The sequence below is a fragment of the Pristiophorus japonicus genome, chromosome 8 (assembly GCF_044704955.1).
Source record: "Pristiophorus japonicus isolate sPriJap1 chromosome 8, sPriJap1.hap1, whole genome shotgun sequence".
NCBI classification, from domain to species: domain Eukaryota; kingdom Metazoa; phylum Chordata; class Chondrichthyes; family Pristiophoridae; genus Pristiophorus; species Pristiophorus japonicus.
Genome location: NC_091984.1, coordinates 190,936,000 through 190,951,430, shown reverse-complemented (window position 1 = coordinate 190,951,430; position 15,431 = coordinate 190,936,000). Strand labels below are relative to the sequence as shown.

Genomic DNA, 15,431 nt, shown 5'->3' with positions numbered 1-15,431 from the left:
AATCCTTTGTTTGACGTTACTTACCAGAGATGCTGTTCTGATTGTAGCAAAATGCTCTCGGTTCTTAAGGAGAGAGGCCTGATTATGGAGAGATGATGTAGGCCGCAGATCAGGCCTGGTGTCTTTCTGGCCTGCTTCATCCCTTATGAATACATGGTCCTGCTGAAATGGGATAAAACAAATACGATGTCAAACTGTGTGCTTTCCCTGCTGGATATCTTTGTTGTACCTCTGCTTCTTTTGCAAGCACTGTATGAAATGCATAGTTAGCTGTACCAGTCACTGCAGCTGAACAGTGAGATGAATAACCAACACATTGCAGGAGAGGAGTCAGCTGATCAGTAGTGGGATGCTTCCTGAATCTCTGGCAGTCCTTCAGCAGCAAAATCGGTTGCAACACTTTCAAGCTGATTATTTGAAGAAAATTTTTGTATGAATTGATTTTCTTTTAATATTTCATTCATATTTTAACATTTAAATCACAGCATAAAAACTGGTAACGTAAACAACGGATGACAAATTACACATTTTTTGGTTAACAGAATTTGTTTGCATACAGAAATAGATATCACAAAGCAACTACATAATAATCATACCAGCACATTTGGTGTCATTATTTTCAAACTCCTTGTTTTCAGTTTTAAACTGTGCATAGAAAGGTATCTTTTGAGTCCATATTAATGAGAAATCTAGTTCTGGTGCACCACATCACCATTACTACAATTCTCCTCTTTGGATCCATAACAAAAGCACATAATAGAACTAGAAACACAAGGTATCAGCAATTAAAATAAGTTCTTTCAGTAGCAAATGTTTTTAAAGTATAAGCTTTCTGGTACAAAGGAAAAATATTTTCCAAAACTGACGAGAACTTGAAATACAAAAAGGTTTACTGAAATGTTCTTTATATGGAGTTTTAAAAGTTAACCCAAAGACAATTAGGTTGAGATCTTCATTCAGTTATACATTCCATTTGGGACAGTTGACTTTAATTACAAAACGTAAAAAAATGCAAGTTGTCACATTATAATAAAGCTAAATTATAGAATACAACTGCTACAGTATATGGGTCAGAAATTACTATTGATTATACCCTTCTTGAATTATTTGATGTTTCCCTGTTTTTAAAGAGTCCCCATCCCAGCCTTTTCCCGGTCAATACTGTTCTTAACCAGCAACATGAATGCTGGAGCTGGATGGATACGCCCCTCCCCTCCCCTTATCTTCATTCTGCATCTCCAAAGGTAGTTCCAGATGGACTATGGTAGCAGCATTCCGTAGCTCATGTGCTGAAACACCAGATCTACCTTTATCGTCGACATTTTAAGTAAAATTAAAATCGGATTATTATTCCCAAAATTACAATTATCTCAAATTGGGGCAAACTTAAAAACTTATGAACTCATTACAGTTCCTTAAATAATAAGAAAAAGTTAATACAATCTCCGAGTTGCAACTTTGGTGCATGAAAATGCTGGCAACTATATGCAAGCCTACTATCATCTTCACAGTAGGTTTAAAATAGCTAAGCATGACAGAATTCAGAGAGAACTGAATGGCATTGATGGAAGGAGAGAATGATATACAGGTCGAGCGTCCGAACACTTCCGAAATTCAGAATGTTCTGGACTCCGGACCGATCCGTGGTGGGGTTGTATGGAATCCAGAAAATGTTCCGAAATCCAGACTTTTTTTTTTAAACCGATTACCGTTGCGAGTTGGGCCTCGGGAGGGGGAAAAATACAAGAAATTCCAAAAAACAAAAATTCACAAAACCCTTACCGACTAAATCGCTGAAAAAGAATTAAAAAATAAAAACTTACCTTTTTTGCAGATCTTCAACGCAGGTTTTTCCCGGCTGTCGACCGGACCCTGCAGAACCTGGAACCGCCACCCCCTGACCCACAGCCAATGCCATCGAACCTTCCATCGCCGACCGCGCAACCCCCTCCCAACGCCAATTTTGGACTTCGGAAAGACGTTCCGAAATCCGGAAATACCTGAATCTGGAACGGCCTCAATCCCGAGGTTTCCAGATTTCGGATGCTCTACCTGTATTTTATACCTAAGATTAATGTCTAACAAATGGTTTTGATCATGTTAAATTTGGTTTTAAATCATTTTAAGATTAGCATTTTCTGTAATCAGCAATATTGACAATTGTATTGTTGCTACTTTTCAAGACATGTGTATATCATAAATGGATAACACCATGGGAAAAGTTTGAATCCATAACTTGTGATCAATCCAGTAGAAGGACCACTTCAATTAGGATGTTCAGTTCGGCATGGCACAAAGAAATACATTTTCTCAAACTTTTTTTTAAATTGAGTGTTGAGTGTTCAATGTTTTAAATTTAATCGCAACATGCAGGTCACATTTGTAGATTAAGCCAACATGCAGATTTCAAGGTGAACTAGACTAATTAATTAGCCAAACTAGTATCATAACCGACCCCAAACGCCTACCTGTTCCACAGGCGCAAATTCAAGACAACAGTACAAGCAAGTGAGAAAGAGGGTAGCCAATGGTTAAATCTGTCCTCCTTTTAATGCAACTCATGTTGAATCAGTAATAAAAGGAGTCATTTCTATTGAAATCAATACACCTTCAGTGCCACAATACTAAAGAGACAGGGAAAACGGGATTGGGGGTGGATAAAGAGAGGAGACAGGGAAAACGAGGGATGGGGGGGGGGGGGGAAGGCGGGAGAAGAAGGAGAAAGAGATGAGACGGAGAGAGAAAAACATGAGAAACAAGAGACACAGAAGGGGATGAAAACGAGAAAGGTAAGGGGCGGCAGGCAAAGAGAGAGAAATGCCTCACTGGCTTGCGAGAAAACACCCAGGTATAGTTCAGATGAGTTTGGCTTTTTTAAAAAGCAGAGACTTCTTACAGCCCGAGATTGAGAATGAGTTCCTACATCTCTGGCATAATTTGCAACACTGAACTCATCACACAACTGCTCTTGTAGCCACAGTATTTGTGTGGCTGGTCCAGTTAAGTTTCTGGTCAATGCTGACCCCAGGATGTTGATGGCAGGGTATTCGACCACGGTAATGCCATTGAATGTCAAGGAGAGGTGGTTAGACTCTCTCTTGTTGGAGATAGTCATTGCCAGGCACCAATGTGGCATGAATGTTACTTGCCACTTATCAGACAAAGCCTGCATGTTGTCCAAGTCTTGTTGCATGCAGGCACGGACTGCTTTATCAGAGGAGTTGCGAATAGAACTGAACACCGTGCAATCATCAGCGAACAACCCCACTTCTGACCCTGTGATAGAAGGAAGGTCATTGATGAATGTCAGCTGTGGCTCAGTGAGTAGCTAACTTGTCTCACACTCCAGGAACTTATGCACATAACTCCAGTGCAGTGCTTTTGGGTGCCGTCTTTTGGATGAGACGATAAACCGAGGCCCTGTCTGCTCTCTCTCTCTCGGGCATAAAAGATCCCATGGCGCTATTTCGAAGATGAACAGGGGAGTTCTCCCCGGTGTCCTGGCCAATATTTATCCCTCAATTAACATAACAAAAACAGATTATCTGGTCATTATCACATTGCTGTTTGTGGGAGTTTGCAGTGCACAAGTTGGCTGCCACATTTCACACATTACAACTGTGACTACACTTTACTTCATGCCACAATCGGTCAAATGCTGCCTTGATTTCAAGGTCAGTCACTCTCACCTCTGGAATTCAGCTCTTTTATCCATGTTTGGACTAAGGTTGTAATGAGGTCTGGAGAAGGTGTGGCCCTGGCGGAACCAAAACTGAGCATTGGTGAACAAGTTATTGGTGAATAAGTGCCACTTGATAACCCTGGCAATGACAACCTCCACCATTTTGCTGATGATTGAGAGTTGGTTGTTGGGGTGGTAATTGGCCAGATTGGATTTGTCCTGCTTTTTGTGGACAGGACATACCTGGGCAATTTTCCACTTTTGTCAGGTAGATGCCAGTGCTGTAGAAGTATTGGAACAGCTTGGCTAGAGGTGCAGCTAGTTCTGTAGCACAAGTCTTCAGCACTGCAGCTGGGATATTGTCGGGACCCGTAACCTTTGCTGTATGGATCAGATACGGCCCGTGGCTTGCTAGGCCATTTCAGAGGGCAGTTAAGATTCAATCACATTGTTGTGGGTCTGGAGCAGTGGTAGGAACGAGAGTCTGCGGGCCGTATCTGCCCCCCCCCAGTTCATTCTATTCAGCCTGCTGGCACTTGCCTCAGTCTTGCGAGGGGTGCCCCGAGGAGAAGTCGCTCACAGTTACTGTGCCTGGGAGTAGGCTACGACCCTGAATGGGGCAGTTAAAAAATAAATAAAACTGCCGGGACTGCTGCTCTCTGTCTGATGCAGATCTATTTCCCTTTTGCATCATGGAGTCGGCCTAACTTTTGCCTGCGGCTCTCTCCCACTCTGACTCAGTGAGCCACTTTTCTAAACCATCCCCCTCTGCGCTCATCACTGGCTGATGAGGGCGATGCTGCATGTGTGCACTGGTCGTTCTTTCTCCGTCAACTCATGGCTGCTCATCTCGACGATTTTTTTATTGAAGCTCCGTCTTTCCTCTCCAAAATAGGTAAGGATTTAGTATACATATATACAATTCTCTTGACAAATTAATCCAATGACATAGTAAACTGCAAAAAATTCGATGTTACATCTGTTGCATAAAAAAACCGTGCATCATATCTGCACTAATCACCCAGCCTGTAAAGGCAATAATTGGCAAGTGAGTAATCAGTTCTTTTTCAAATATGAATAAAATTAAATTTTACGGTCAGTTTAAGTTTTAAATATTGTAACAAAAGTACAAATGAGACACACTCAGAATCACTGGGACATTGATCCCGTCACTCTGATTACCATCACATGTAATGCTACTTCCATTACTGCAGGAGATTTTAAAATACATCATTGTAGGAATACTTCTTCAAATAATATTTTACAATATTATTAGTTACATATACAATACCATATAGATAGCAAAAAGAATGGGCTGCTCCACTCCCAGGGCTCAAGTTTTCCCCCATGCTTAGGAGGTGCGCCGGCTTTTTAGAACAAAAACTGCGCCTAAAAGTTACTGTAGTATTCTCCCCACAGCTGGAACGATGCAGGCCCTTGGTGTAGCGCAGAAGGAATGGGGGGGCAGAGCCAGGTCCCGGCACACATGCACGCTAGAGTGTGCATGAATGTGCAGTAGCTCCTCGCCTCTGAATCTCTGCAGGCTGTGTGGGAGGGGCCCGAAGCACGCCGCCCCTAGCCCTGGCCGAATGAGCTCCCCACCATTTGATCAAGACTGCTGTGGCTGTCCTCAAGCATTTGGAGAACAGGAAGGATAAAGATGCCAAATTCCATTTGATTCTTGAGCAGAATCCACAGGCTGGCTTGTTATTACAAGTCCAAGAGGGTACTTCCACCTCACTGGAAGTATGAATCCTCCACAGCTTCAGCATTTGTAGCCTATGAAGTTTCTTCATTGGTTTATTGGATGTAAAAAAAAAAACCCTCTTCCCTCCTTCCCCCCCCACCCCCATCCCCACTGGCTTACAACAATGATCTTTAAAATGATAGCTACAAATCAGTCAGTGTGAATCTGCAGGGGACAGTCATAGCTGTCCATCGACTGGATTCACTCCAGTTTCATTGCTCAGCTGCACCCTCGCTTAGCTTCTGGAGGAAGAAGTTAACTTTGCAAGTCAAGCACTGAAATGCAATTCCGTGGAAGGGATAATTACCATCAATCAAAGTCTATATATGGCAGCGTTTGAGTGACAGCAGGCCCTTTCACACAAACCATTCTTGGCGTTTGACCCAGAAGCTGACTCTGTGCTCCACCTCACTAACCTGCAAGGCGGCTTTCATTATCAGCAGGGTTTTGGACTGTTTACAAACCCCTGGGTGACTGATTGCCTTACACTATGAGACACGCACAGATCACTCCTGCTGCTGACTGCGAGCCTGCCGCCCCTAGCCCTGGCCGAACGGCTTTGCCGGTGCGTGCTCCAGTCGGCAAGGTAGGACTTTTTATTTCTTAATACTTGATTTATTTTTCATTTATTATTCTTTATTAATTATGATGGCTTCTATGCTTCTTTATTGTTAAAAGTGAAGTGTTTAATGCCTTGGAGAATCCTCTAACTTCTTCCCCCTGCCCCCCGCCCCAATCTCTGGCTACCTGCGCTGATCTCTTAAATTGACCACAGGGTTTCTCAGAACGCACAAAAGTGGCCACTTACTCTGGCCTAAGTTAGTTTGGAGTAAATTTTAGCTGGCTAAACTTGCTTAAATGGTCAAAACAGGCATAAAGTGGCCAGTAACAGCCCCTTTTGAAAAAAAAACCTAACTCACTTACACTGGAGCATCTTAAATGGGGAGAATTGTGATTTTTAGCTTACTCCAAAAAAATCTAGTTGCTTAAAAAAAAAACGGAGCAACTCCTGGGGAAACTTGGGCCCCCAGTAACCAGAGTACGATGGCAGGGGAGTTCTCATTGCTGTCTTAGACACGGGAGTGGATTCCAGAGCACAAGGACTCCGGGTAATGATACACGATTGTAGTTCAGGCCTTGCAAAGCCTCGGGCTCACGTACTCGCACAGTAAAAAGAGAACATCTCTTGCATCAGAGGCCCTGCAGGCTCGAGCCACGTAGTCTACCTCATCTTTTTTTCCCGGTACACTGATGACTGTATCGCTGCTATTTCCTGCTCTCGCCCGAAATTGAAAATTTCATTCACTTTGCATCCAATTTCCACCCTTCCCTCACCTTCACATGATCTATCTCAGACTCTTCCCTTCCTTCCTCAACTTCTCAGTCTCCATTTCTGGGGATAGGTTTTTGACCAGTATCCACTATAAGCCCACTGACTCCCACAGCTACCTGGACTGCACTTCCTCCCACCCCGCATCTTGTAAGGACTCCATTCCATTCTCCCAGTTTCTCCTTCTTTGTCACATCTGCTCTGACGACGTCACCTTTCACACTAGTGCCTCTGACATGTCTTCGTTTTTATTCAACCGAGGAATCCCCTCCACCGTGGTTAACACGGCCCTCTATCGTGTCTGTTCTATTTCCCGCACCTCTGATCTCACCCCTTCTCCTCCCTCTCAGAATCACGAGAGTTCCCCTTGTCCTCACCTTTCACCCCACCAGTCTCCACGTTCAACGGATCATCCTCCGCCATTTCCGCTACCTCCAGCATGATCCCACCAATCACATCTTCCCCTCCACTCAACATTCCGAAGGGACCGCTCCCTCCTGGTCCATTCCGCAGTCACCCCGAGCACCCCCTCCCCTTCTCACGGCACCTTCCCGTGCAAGCGCAGGAGATACAACACCTGCCCTTTTACCTCCTCCCTTCCCACGATTCAGGGTTCCAAATACTCCTTCCAGGTGAATCAGCGATTTATTTGTACTTCTTTCAATTTAGTATACTGTATTCGCTGCTCACGATGTGGTCTCCTCTACATTAGGGAGGCCAAGCGTAGATTGGGTGACCGCTTTGCGAAGCACCTCCGTTCAGTCCGTAAGTGTGACCCTGAGCTTTCAGTTGCCTGTCACTTTAATTTTCCACTCCACTTCACTCCCATTCCAATATCTCTGTCCTTGGTCTCCTACACTGTTCCAATGAAGCTCAACGCAAGCTCGAGGAGCAGCACCTCATCTTCCGTCTAGGCACTTTACAGCCTTCTGGACTTAAGATCAAGTTCAACAATTTCAGAGCATAACCTCTGGCCATCTTTGGCTCACTCCCCACCCTTCCCCAATCTTACCTTTTTTTTCTCTGTCTCTAATGGCAGCTGGTCATTACTCCGCCATTCACACCCTATTTAGATTAACCTTTTTCTAACTTCTGTCATTACTATTTTAATTCGGTCCATCATCCCTTTTGACTCTCTAATCTCTCCCTACCTTCCAACCTATCACAGACCTTCCCTTTTGTTCTTTCTTCCATTTCTCCCTTTCAATGCTTAAGAATGTGTTCTTTTCGAATATTCGGCAGTTCTGACGAAGGGTGGTCGACCTGAAACGTTAACTCTGTTTTTCTCCCCAGAGATTTTCAGCATTCTCGTTTTAGACTTTTAGTACAACATGTAATCAATCATTTAATAACAGAAGATTTTACTATTTTACACTACATTCTGTATTTAAGATAGCATCTGACTATAATATGGATTTATTTTCATGCAATGTTCCTTTTAATTTTCTTTTTGTGTGTGGTCCCTTTAAATGTGCAGTATCTCTTCCAGCGTAGGAGGTGGTGAGCGGTCTGCACAGAACCTTGCGTTTGGTGCATGTCCGCGCACCTTAGGGGAAAACATTAGTATGCAGCCCGTAACAGCTCAACAAAACTTGTTAAGTAGCCTTCCAGCCCAAATAATTGCCCAGCCTCAGTCTGGAGTCACATATAGGCCAGACCAGGCAAGGACAGCAGATTTCCTTCCCTAAAGAAAATTAGTGAACCAGATGTGTTTACACGATACTCTGGTAGTTACATGAGTCACCATTACAGGTACTAGATATATTTAACTACTGAATTCAAATGCCCCAACTGCCACTTCTCCTGATCATTAGTCCAGTCCTCTGGATTACTAGTCCAGTAACACAACCACGATGCTACCGTTCCTGTTTAAATGTTGTGGCTACAAGAGCAAGTCAGAGGCTGGGTATCCTGCAGCGAGTGACTCACCTCCCAACTCCCTAAAGCCTTTCCACGATCTACAAGGCACAAACCAGGAGTGTGATGGAATACTCTCCATTTGCCTAGATGAGTGCAGCTCCAACACCACCATCCAGAACAAAGCAACCCGCTTGATTGGCACCCATCCACCACCTTAAACATGCACTCCCACTACCAGCGGTGTACCATGGCTGCAGTGTGTACCATCTACAAGATGCACTGCAGCAACTCACCAAAGCTTCGACAGCATCTCCCTAACCCGTAATCTCTACCACCGAGAAGGACAAGGGCAGCAGGTGCATTGGAGCATCACCACCTCCAAGTTCCCCTCCAAGTCACACACCATCCTGACTTGGAAATGTATCGCATATATATATTTAGGTATCAGTGATCCTTTTTCATTTTATAAAGGCATTCATCAAAAGTGTCAAAGTTGTTATTGCACTCGAACTTCAATTAATTCTTCAGCAGAGTGCATCATCATCATCCTTTGCATATTTATACCTTTACTGTAACCTTTGTTGATTGGATTGAGGGTGGATATTGGACTAATAAGGCAGTAATTTGAATGAAACAACTGCATAGTAAATGCATAAGCAAAGTTCAAGTTAGTCCATTAAAATCTGAAACCATCAATTTATTATACACACATTTTAAATGAACATATTTTTGAAAGAAAATTGCAGCATATATGCATGGCACAATCCTTCTTTAAATCAGGGGACAGAGTTTCCGCTTTGGGTGCAAAGGGCGATCCGGATGCAAATTGCGCCCGTTTTGGGAAGTGTTTTGCCCCCCTCGAAGTTTCACTCAAACGCATTTGCAGATCAGAACATGAACTCTGCCATGAACCAGTGCAATCGAGCAGCGTTTTAAAATGCAATTTAAAAAAATTTGCTTCAAAAAATATTCCGATATATTTAAGTGATTTGATTGATACAATTGAAAATGGGTTTCCTCACAAAAGAATAAGCATGTTTAATCAGTGTCAATCCGCCATCTGTGAATAACTAAATTTAAAATTACTGAAAATTATTTAACATAAACAACCATTTGCTAGTAATATTGGGGTACAGTAGTGAGTTTTAGTAATTAAAAAATTACATTCAATAGCTTTTATAACGTGTCTATTAGTGTCCTTGTGCCTAAAAGAACCAACTTAAATTTTAAGAACTGCCTCGAAGGCAAAACGGATGCAATTAGTGGAAACTTGCAATGGTAATTAATTCATCATGGGGTCATGGTCAGTTGTGGGCCTGGTTGGCTTCCAGTGTGATTTTTTAAAAACAAGCGCAAAAAATCGCATTAACTCAAGGTGTGCTGAACGGAATTTGGGGTTAAAATTCCACAATCTTTTGCGTGGCTTACTCAGATTTTGGGTGAATTGCATCAAAAAAACCCCAGTGTAACTCTACTCCCAGGTGTTTAAATCACTATGAGGTGAATTTCTGCGGGGGAGGGAGAGTGTCTCCTATTTGTCCACGAGCCCAGGTCGCTATGGCACTTCCACCAACATTTCAGTGAACAATTGGGATAACCCTCCATGGAAATTCATCCCCTATGAGTTTAGAAAAATAGACAATGATCTGTTGATTAGATTTGAGGTTATTTCCAAAGTAATGAATGTATTTTAGGTTTCCATGAAGCTCGACTTCTTTAAAAATACTTCTGGTAAAGACATAGCACCACTTTATTCTGTACACTTCACAGAGGCAACATTTTGAGACATTACTGCAAACCTACCTTTCTGTGGATGACGGAGACATTGGATTGCATGGTATTATCACCATCATGCATCATGGCGATCTCTGAGCTATCATCAAAGACTTCATGCAGACTGTTAACACTGCTATTCTGGCTGCCTGTGCTGATCGACATACTGGGAATGGACTGATTACTTCCCAGGCTGTCTACTTTACTACCTAGGCCTGCACCATGCTCACTGTCCTGTAAGATAGAGGAAAGCAATGTTAGTGTAGGCCAACATGCATTAGCGGTGTCATGCCTTTAGAAATCACATGCAGTGAGTAGTATTTCTCATTATTATAAAGACGTTAAAACGATCACTATATATGGTAATTCAGACAGGGTTATACAGTTAGAGCAGGTAAGCAGAACCTCGACCCCCAAGATCCCAGCAGAGGGATTGAATGTAAACAATGGCCTGTTTGTAATGATCAGAGGACTATTATGAACATTTAAATGTTTGAGGACTGGAATCTAGGTTTCTGCAAGGTCAAGAACTTTTGGTGGATGTTTCCAGCGATAAATTAGAAATGGTTTGGGAGTGGGGGGAAAAAAAGAAAGGCCCATCGTCATACATTAAAAAAGCTCACTAAGGGGAAAATGGAGAAATGTATTTGTGGTAAAATGCTTAGTGCCCTACACGCTGCTCACTATCTCAAACTGCTCCCTTCACCATCAGCAGTTCACCCTAGTGTTATATAACTCAAAATACTCTACAAATACAACCCAAGATTAAAGAGATATCTATAATTATACTGATGGTTCTTTGTAACTGTACAAGTTAGAACAGCATGAACATTAACATTCTCATTACACTTTACTGAAATATTTGTGGCAATCATGCAATTGTTAAGGAGCTGTGTTCAAAGATAAAATGGCCTCATTGAACAGACCAGCAAAAACCCAGCCTTAATCCTGTTTTTGCAGCCTTCAGTTGAGTGGCAGTAAATCTACTAGTGGTCTCATTATTCCCTGCCTAGGGAGGAGTAATGGATCAAAAGGCTGAGTGCCCACTTCTGATCACTACCCAGTGACTCTTACTGGGAAAGGCATGTGTGGCTCAGGTGAGGGCAGAATCAGGCTTGACAGTAATGTTCACACAGGAGGAATGGTAATTCGGGTGAGGTGCTTTAGGATGGTCAGCCCCTGTAGAACTTCAGCCATGTATGAGTGAGCCTCTTCAGGAAAGAAGAAAATTATGGGGGAGGGGGAACAAAGAGGATGCATTTTAAAATCACTGTTGTTAAATGGTTTCAATTATGTAAAATGAAAGGATATTAAAATATCTAATTTTGAAACACCTGAACATTTATTCTGCAAACTAATAAAGTACACCTGGAAATCCACTAAAATATTGTGCAGTCTTGTCAATAGTAATAAAATATACTCCAAAAGCTTCTACGGTATAGCAAAGACACCTATGAGAATTACATCCAGTTGTGAATTCGAAGACACAATGGAAATGTCCAAGCACTGGAGGCAGTGTAGAGAAGAGCAACCAGGCTGAACTGTAGTGTCAGTCGGTGCTTATGAGACGACAAATCATTCAAATTAAGAGGCAAAGTTAGGATTGCTATGAGCAACTTATTCACAGTGATGACGTCCAAACAGTAGTGAAGGCAAACACTTCAGAATCATTTGATGGGTGTTGCAATGGAGGTGGGGCAGGGAAAGAAGAGGGTAAAACAAAAGATTTAAAAGTGTACATAGTTCATTAAATAGCCATCAATTTAAGATTCATACAATTCATTTAAGGGAAAGAGAGCTGAACAACATTGAATTCATGCACATATAACAGCTTTTACAGAAAGTGCAGAATCAAACTCCAAACAATGCACTGATAATTATTCAAGTTTATTCTGAGTTAAAGTAAAAGCATTTTTTCCCCATTGCTAGTCTTCTTATTTTACTTGGAAACAGAACTTGTGCCAAGATCTGGTTCCACAAGCACCAACGATACTCACCCAAGCATATATTCTTCATTTTGCAAGGCTAATTGGTGTGTATTGCTGTGCCATTTGATCACATGGGAGCAACATAGGTGACCCTGATTTCACTTCTTAGATGTCCACATAATGTGCAGGGAGCACTCAGGAGATGTCATGCCTGGATCCCACTCCACCCTACCCCATTTAGCCAAAGAGGTTGAGGCCAATTAAAGCATCCCCACTTGGGTGGCAGTGTGAGCTGCGAGGAGGATGCTGTGAGGCTGCAGAGCGACTTGGATAGGTTAGGTGAGTGGGCAAATGCATGGCAGATGAAGTATAATGTGGATAAATGTGAGGTTATCCACTTTGGTGGTAAAAACAGAGAGACAGACTATTATCTGAATGGTGACAGATTAGGAAAAGGGGAGGTGCAAAGAGACCTGGGTGTCATGGTACATCAGTCATTGAAGGTTGGCATGCAGGTGCAGCAGGCGGTTAAGAAAGCAAATGGCATGCTGGCCTTCATAGCAAGGGGATTTGAGTACAGGGGCAGGGAGTTGTTGCTACAGTTGTACAGGGCATTGGTGAGGCCACACCTGGAGTATTGTGTACAGTTTTGGTCTCCTAACCTGAGGAAGGACATTCTTGCTATTGAGGGAGTGCAGCGAAGGTTCACCAGACTGATTCCCGGGATGGTGGGACTGACCTATCAAGAAAGACTGGATCAACTGGGCTTGTATTCACTGGAGTTCAGAAGAATGAGAGGGGACCTCATAGAAACATATAAAATTCTGACGGGGTTAGACAGGTTAGATGCAGGAAGAATGTTCCCAATGTTGGGGAAGTCCAGAACCAGAGGTCACAGTCTAAGGATAAGGGGTAAGCCATTTAGGACCGAGATGCGGAGGAACTTCTTCACCCAGAGAGTGGTGAACCTGTGGAATTCTCTACCACAGAAAGTTGTTGAGGCCAATTCACTAAATATATTCAAAAAGGAGTTAGATGAGGTCCTTACTATTAGGGGGATCAAGGGGTATGGCGAGAAAGCAGGAATGGGGTACTGAAGTTGAATGTTCAGCCATGAACTCATTGAATGGCGGTGCAGGCTCGAAGGGCCGAATGGCCTACTCCTGCACCTATTTTCTATGTTTCTATGTTTCTATCTTCTCAGTTAAAACTCAGGGATCAAACCTATTCTTTTTTGGTATAGATGGTTTACTACTGCAGCAAACACTGCATTACCCACCAAGCTATCAGGACTATAAAAGCATTTTAATTATACACCCCTTTGCACCTACTGTTTATTTTTTAGACTCACCCTGTTTGCACAACTGTGCATATGCATTCATTACTCTCAAGTGTTGTAAATTACAAACAGTGCAACACAACTCAACAGTTTGACAATTCCTTTAGTTATCAAGTCAGAATTTTTGAAATGTTGGTGTAATGCTATCATCGACTTCCCACAATGGTTTAACAGATAAGTACACGATTAGATAAGCCATACCAGTTTGAAGTTCCCAATTCATTTGATCTTTTCAGTTAGGTGATCGATCTCAGCTGATATAGCAGCTGGATACTACAATTGGTTTAAGTATCCATTAACTGGACAGGTTGGGAGAAGAGGAAAACAATTGGTAGCCAGGGTTTCTAATGATTCCTGCGAAAAAGTGCCGATCTCGATAACAAAAGTAGATAGGCCTCAGCTTTGATGCCCTTCACAAATATTGCTGCAATTCACTACTTTGCTTTACTTATGAAGAATGGTCATTTGGGCAAGATACCAGAGGGCTGCTGCCACCTGAAAAGCTGTATTTAGGCAAGTCAGCACCTTCAGGAAAGGAAGGAGGAAAGGAAAGAAAATGAAAAAAAGTGACTACAGGCCAAAACACTTGGCTTCTTTTCTCAGTTATTTAGATTTGAATCTGTTGTTTTAGCCTCCCGATTAATCTTACCTCCTCTTCCTCTTGTGATTCTGCTGTTGGTCCATTGCGAGTTTCTTGAAAAAGAATCTTTTTCATTTTTCTATACTGAAGATTATCCAGCTCTCGAACAGCATCTTTTGTTCTTGCAATAAGGTCACAAAGAACTCTTTGTGGACGCTCCCGGCGAATAAAATCATGCTGATAAACAGAAATATCAAATCAATGCCCAAAAGCCTAATCAAAAGTTGTACATACTGTATTATATATAGAATATAACTACAAGAGAACACTGGAAAATACACTCATATTGTTGAGGAAACAAGACCAGTTTGGGAAGCAAACACCCTTGCAGCACAAATAATAATGGTATTGTGATTTGTACTCCAAAGTACATTAGCACTACAATCTCACATTATAGTTCAATAGTTGAACATAATTTCAATGTTTGTAACATGATTTTAATTCTCGTTAGGCATTCTTGAGCTTCTTCATGGTCTGTATAGTAAAATTCAGAATGTTCTCATTAAATGTGTACTTTCTAGCCAGTGTTAGAAGCAAATTATCCAGTAAGACAAGTTATTAGAATATTTATGGCTTCTTTAGGTTACTTGTATACATTGCTGTAGAGGATGTTTGGGCAGCCTACACATGCTACAAATGCACTATTCCATTCTTCCACATGGAAAAACAATAACCAGAATATCAACACTGTATGTAACCTGTATCTGCCCCTGGGAGCCAGATATTAATGGGTTTTGAAGGAAAACAGGAAGTGAAAACTCATCCTTCCATTAGCACGTAATAGTTTAAGATTCATTAGTTACATTCTTTCCAGAATCGTCAGATCAGTTTCCATATACAATAATTCTGAAGCGGCTACTTGTGTGGTTTGAGAGAGAAAAGGCATCAAGTATTCTAGTAGCAGTTGTGACTCTTGGTCACAAAAATCACTAAAATTTGGTTCTTGAATACTGTGTCAAGTTCTTATCACCAAGACAAATGTGAATCATTCAAGCCACAGCAGTATAAAGAAACTCTGAGTTCTCCTCTGAAAGGGCAGAACTGACATGGTACTTCAAAAGCAGCACAATGGGTTACCAGTTCAAACTAATGAAAGGTAAATTTAGGATGGATGAATTAGGATAGGCCAAAT

At 42.1% G+C, this 15,431-nt stretch overlaps 1 protein-coding gene across 8 annotated transcripts in view; it reads right to left on the bottom strand.

Moving 5' to 3' along the window:
• taok3a (TAO kinase 3a) overlaps nt 1–15,431 on the bottom strand; it is a 207,590-nt gene that overhangs the window by 55,015 nt on the left and 137,144 nt on the right. For 7 of the 8 annotated variants that reach the window (XM_070887693.1, XM_070887690.1, XM_070887689.1 and 4 more), the window contains 3 exons: nt 14,309–14,476; nt 10,423–10,626; nt 25–162 (listed from right to left, as the gene is read on the bottom strand). In XM_070887693.1, the coding sequence (XP_070743794.1) occupies nt 25–162; nt 10,423–10,626; nt 14,309–14,476 (510 nt within the window). The remainder of the gene's footprint in view (nt 1–24; nt 163–10,422; nt 10,627–14,308; nt 14,477–15,431) is intronic. The other variant, XM_070887697.1, reaches the window with a different exon arrangement.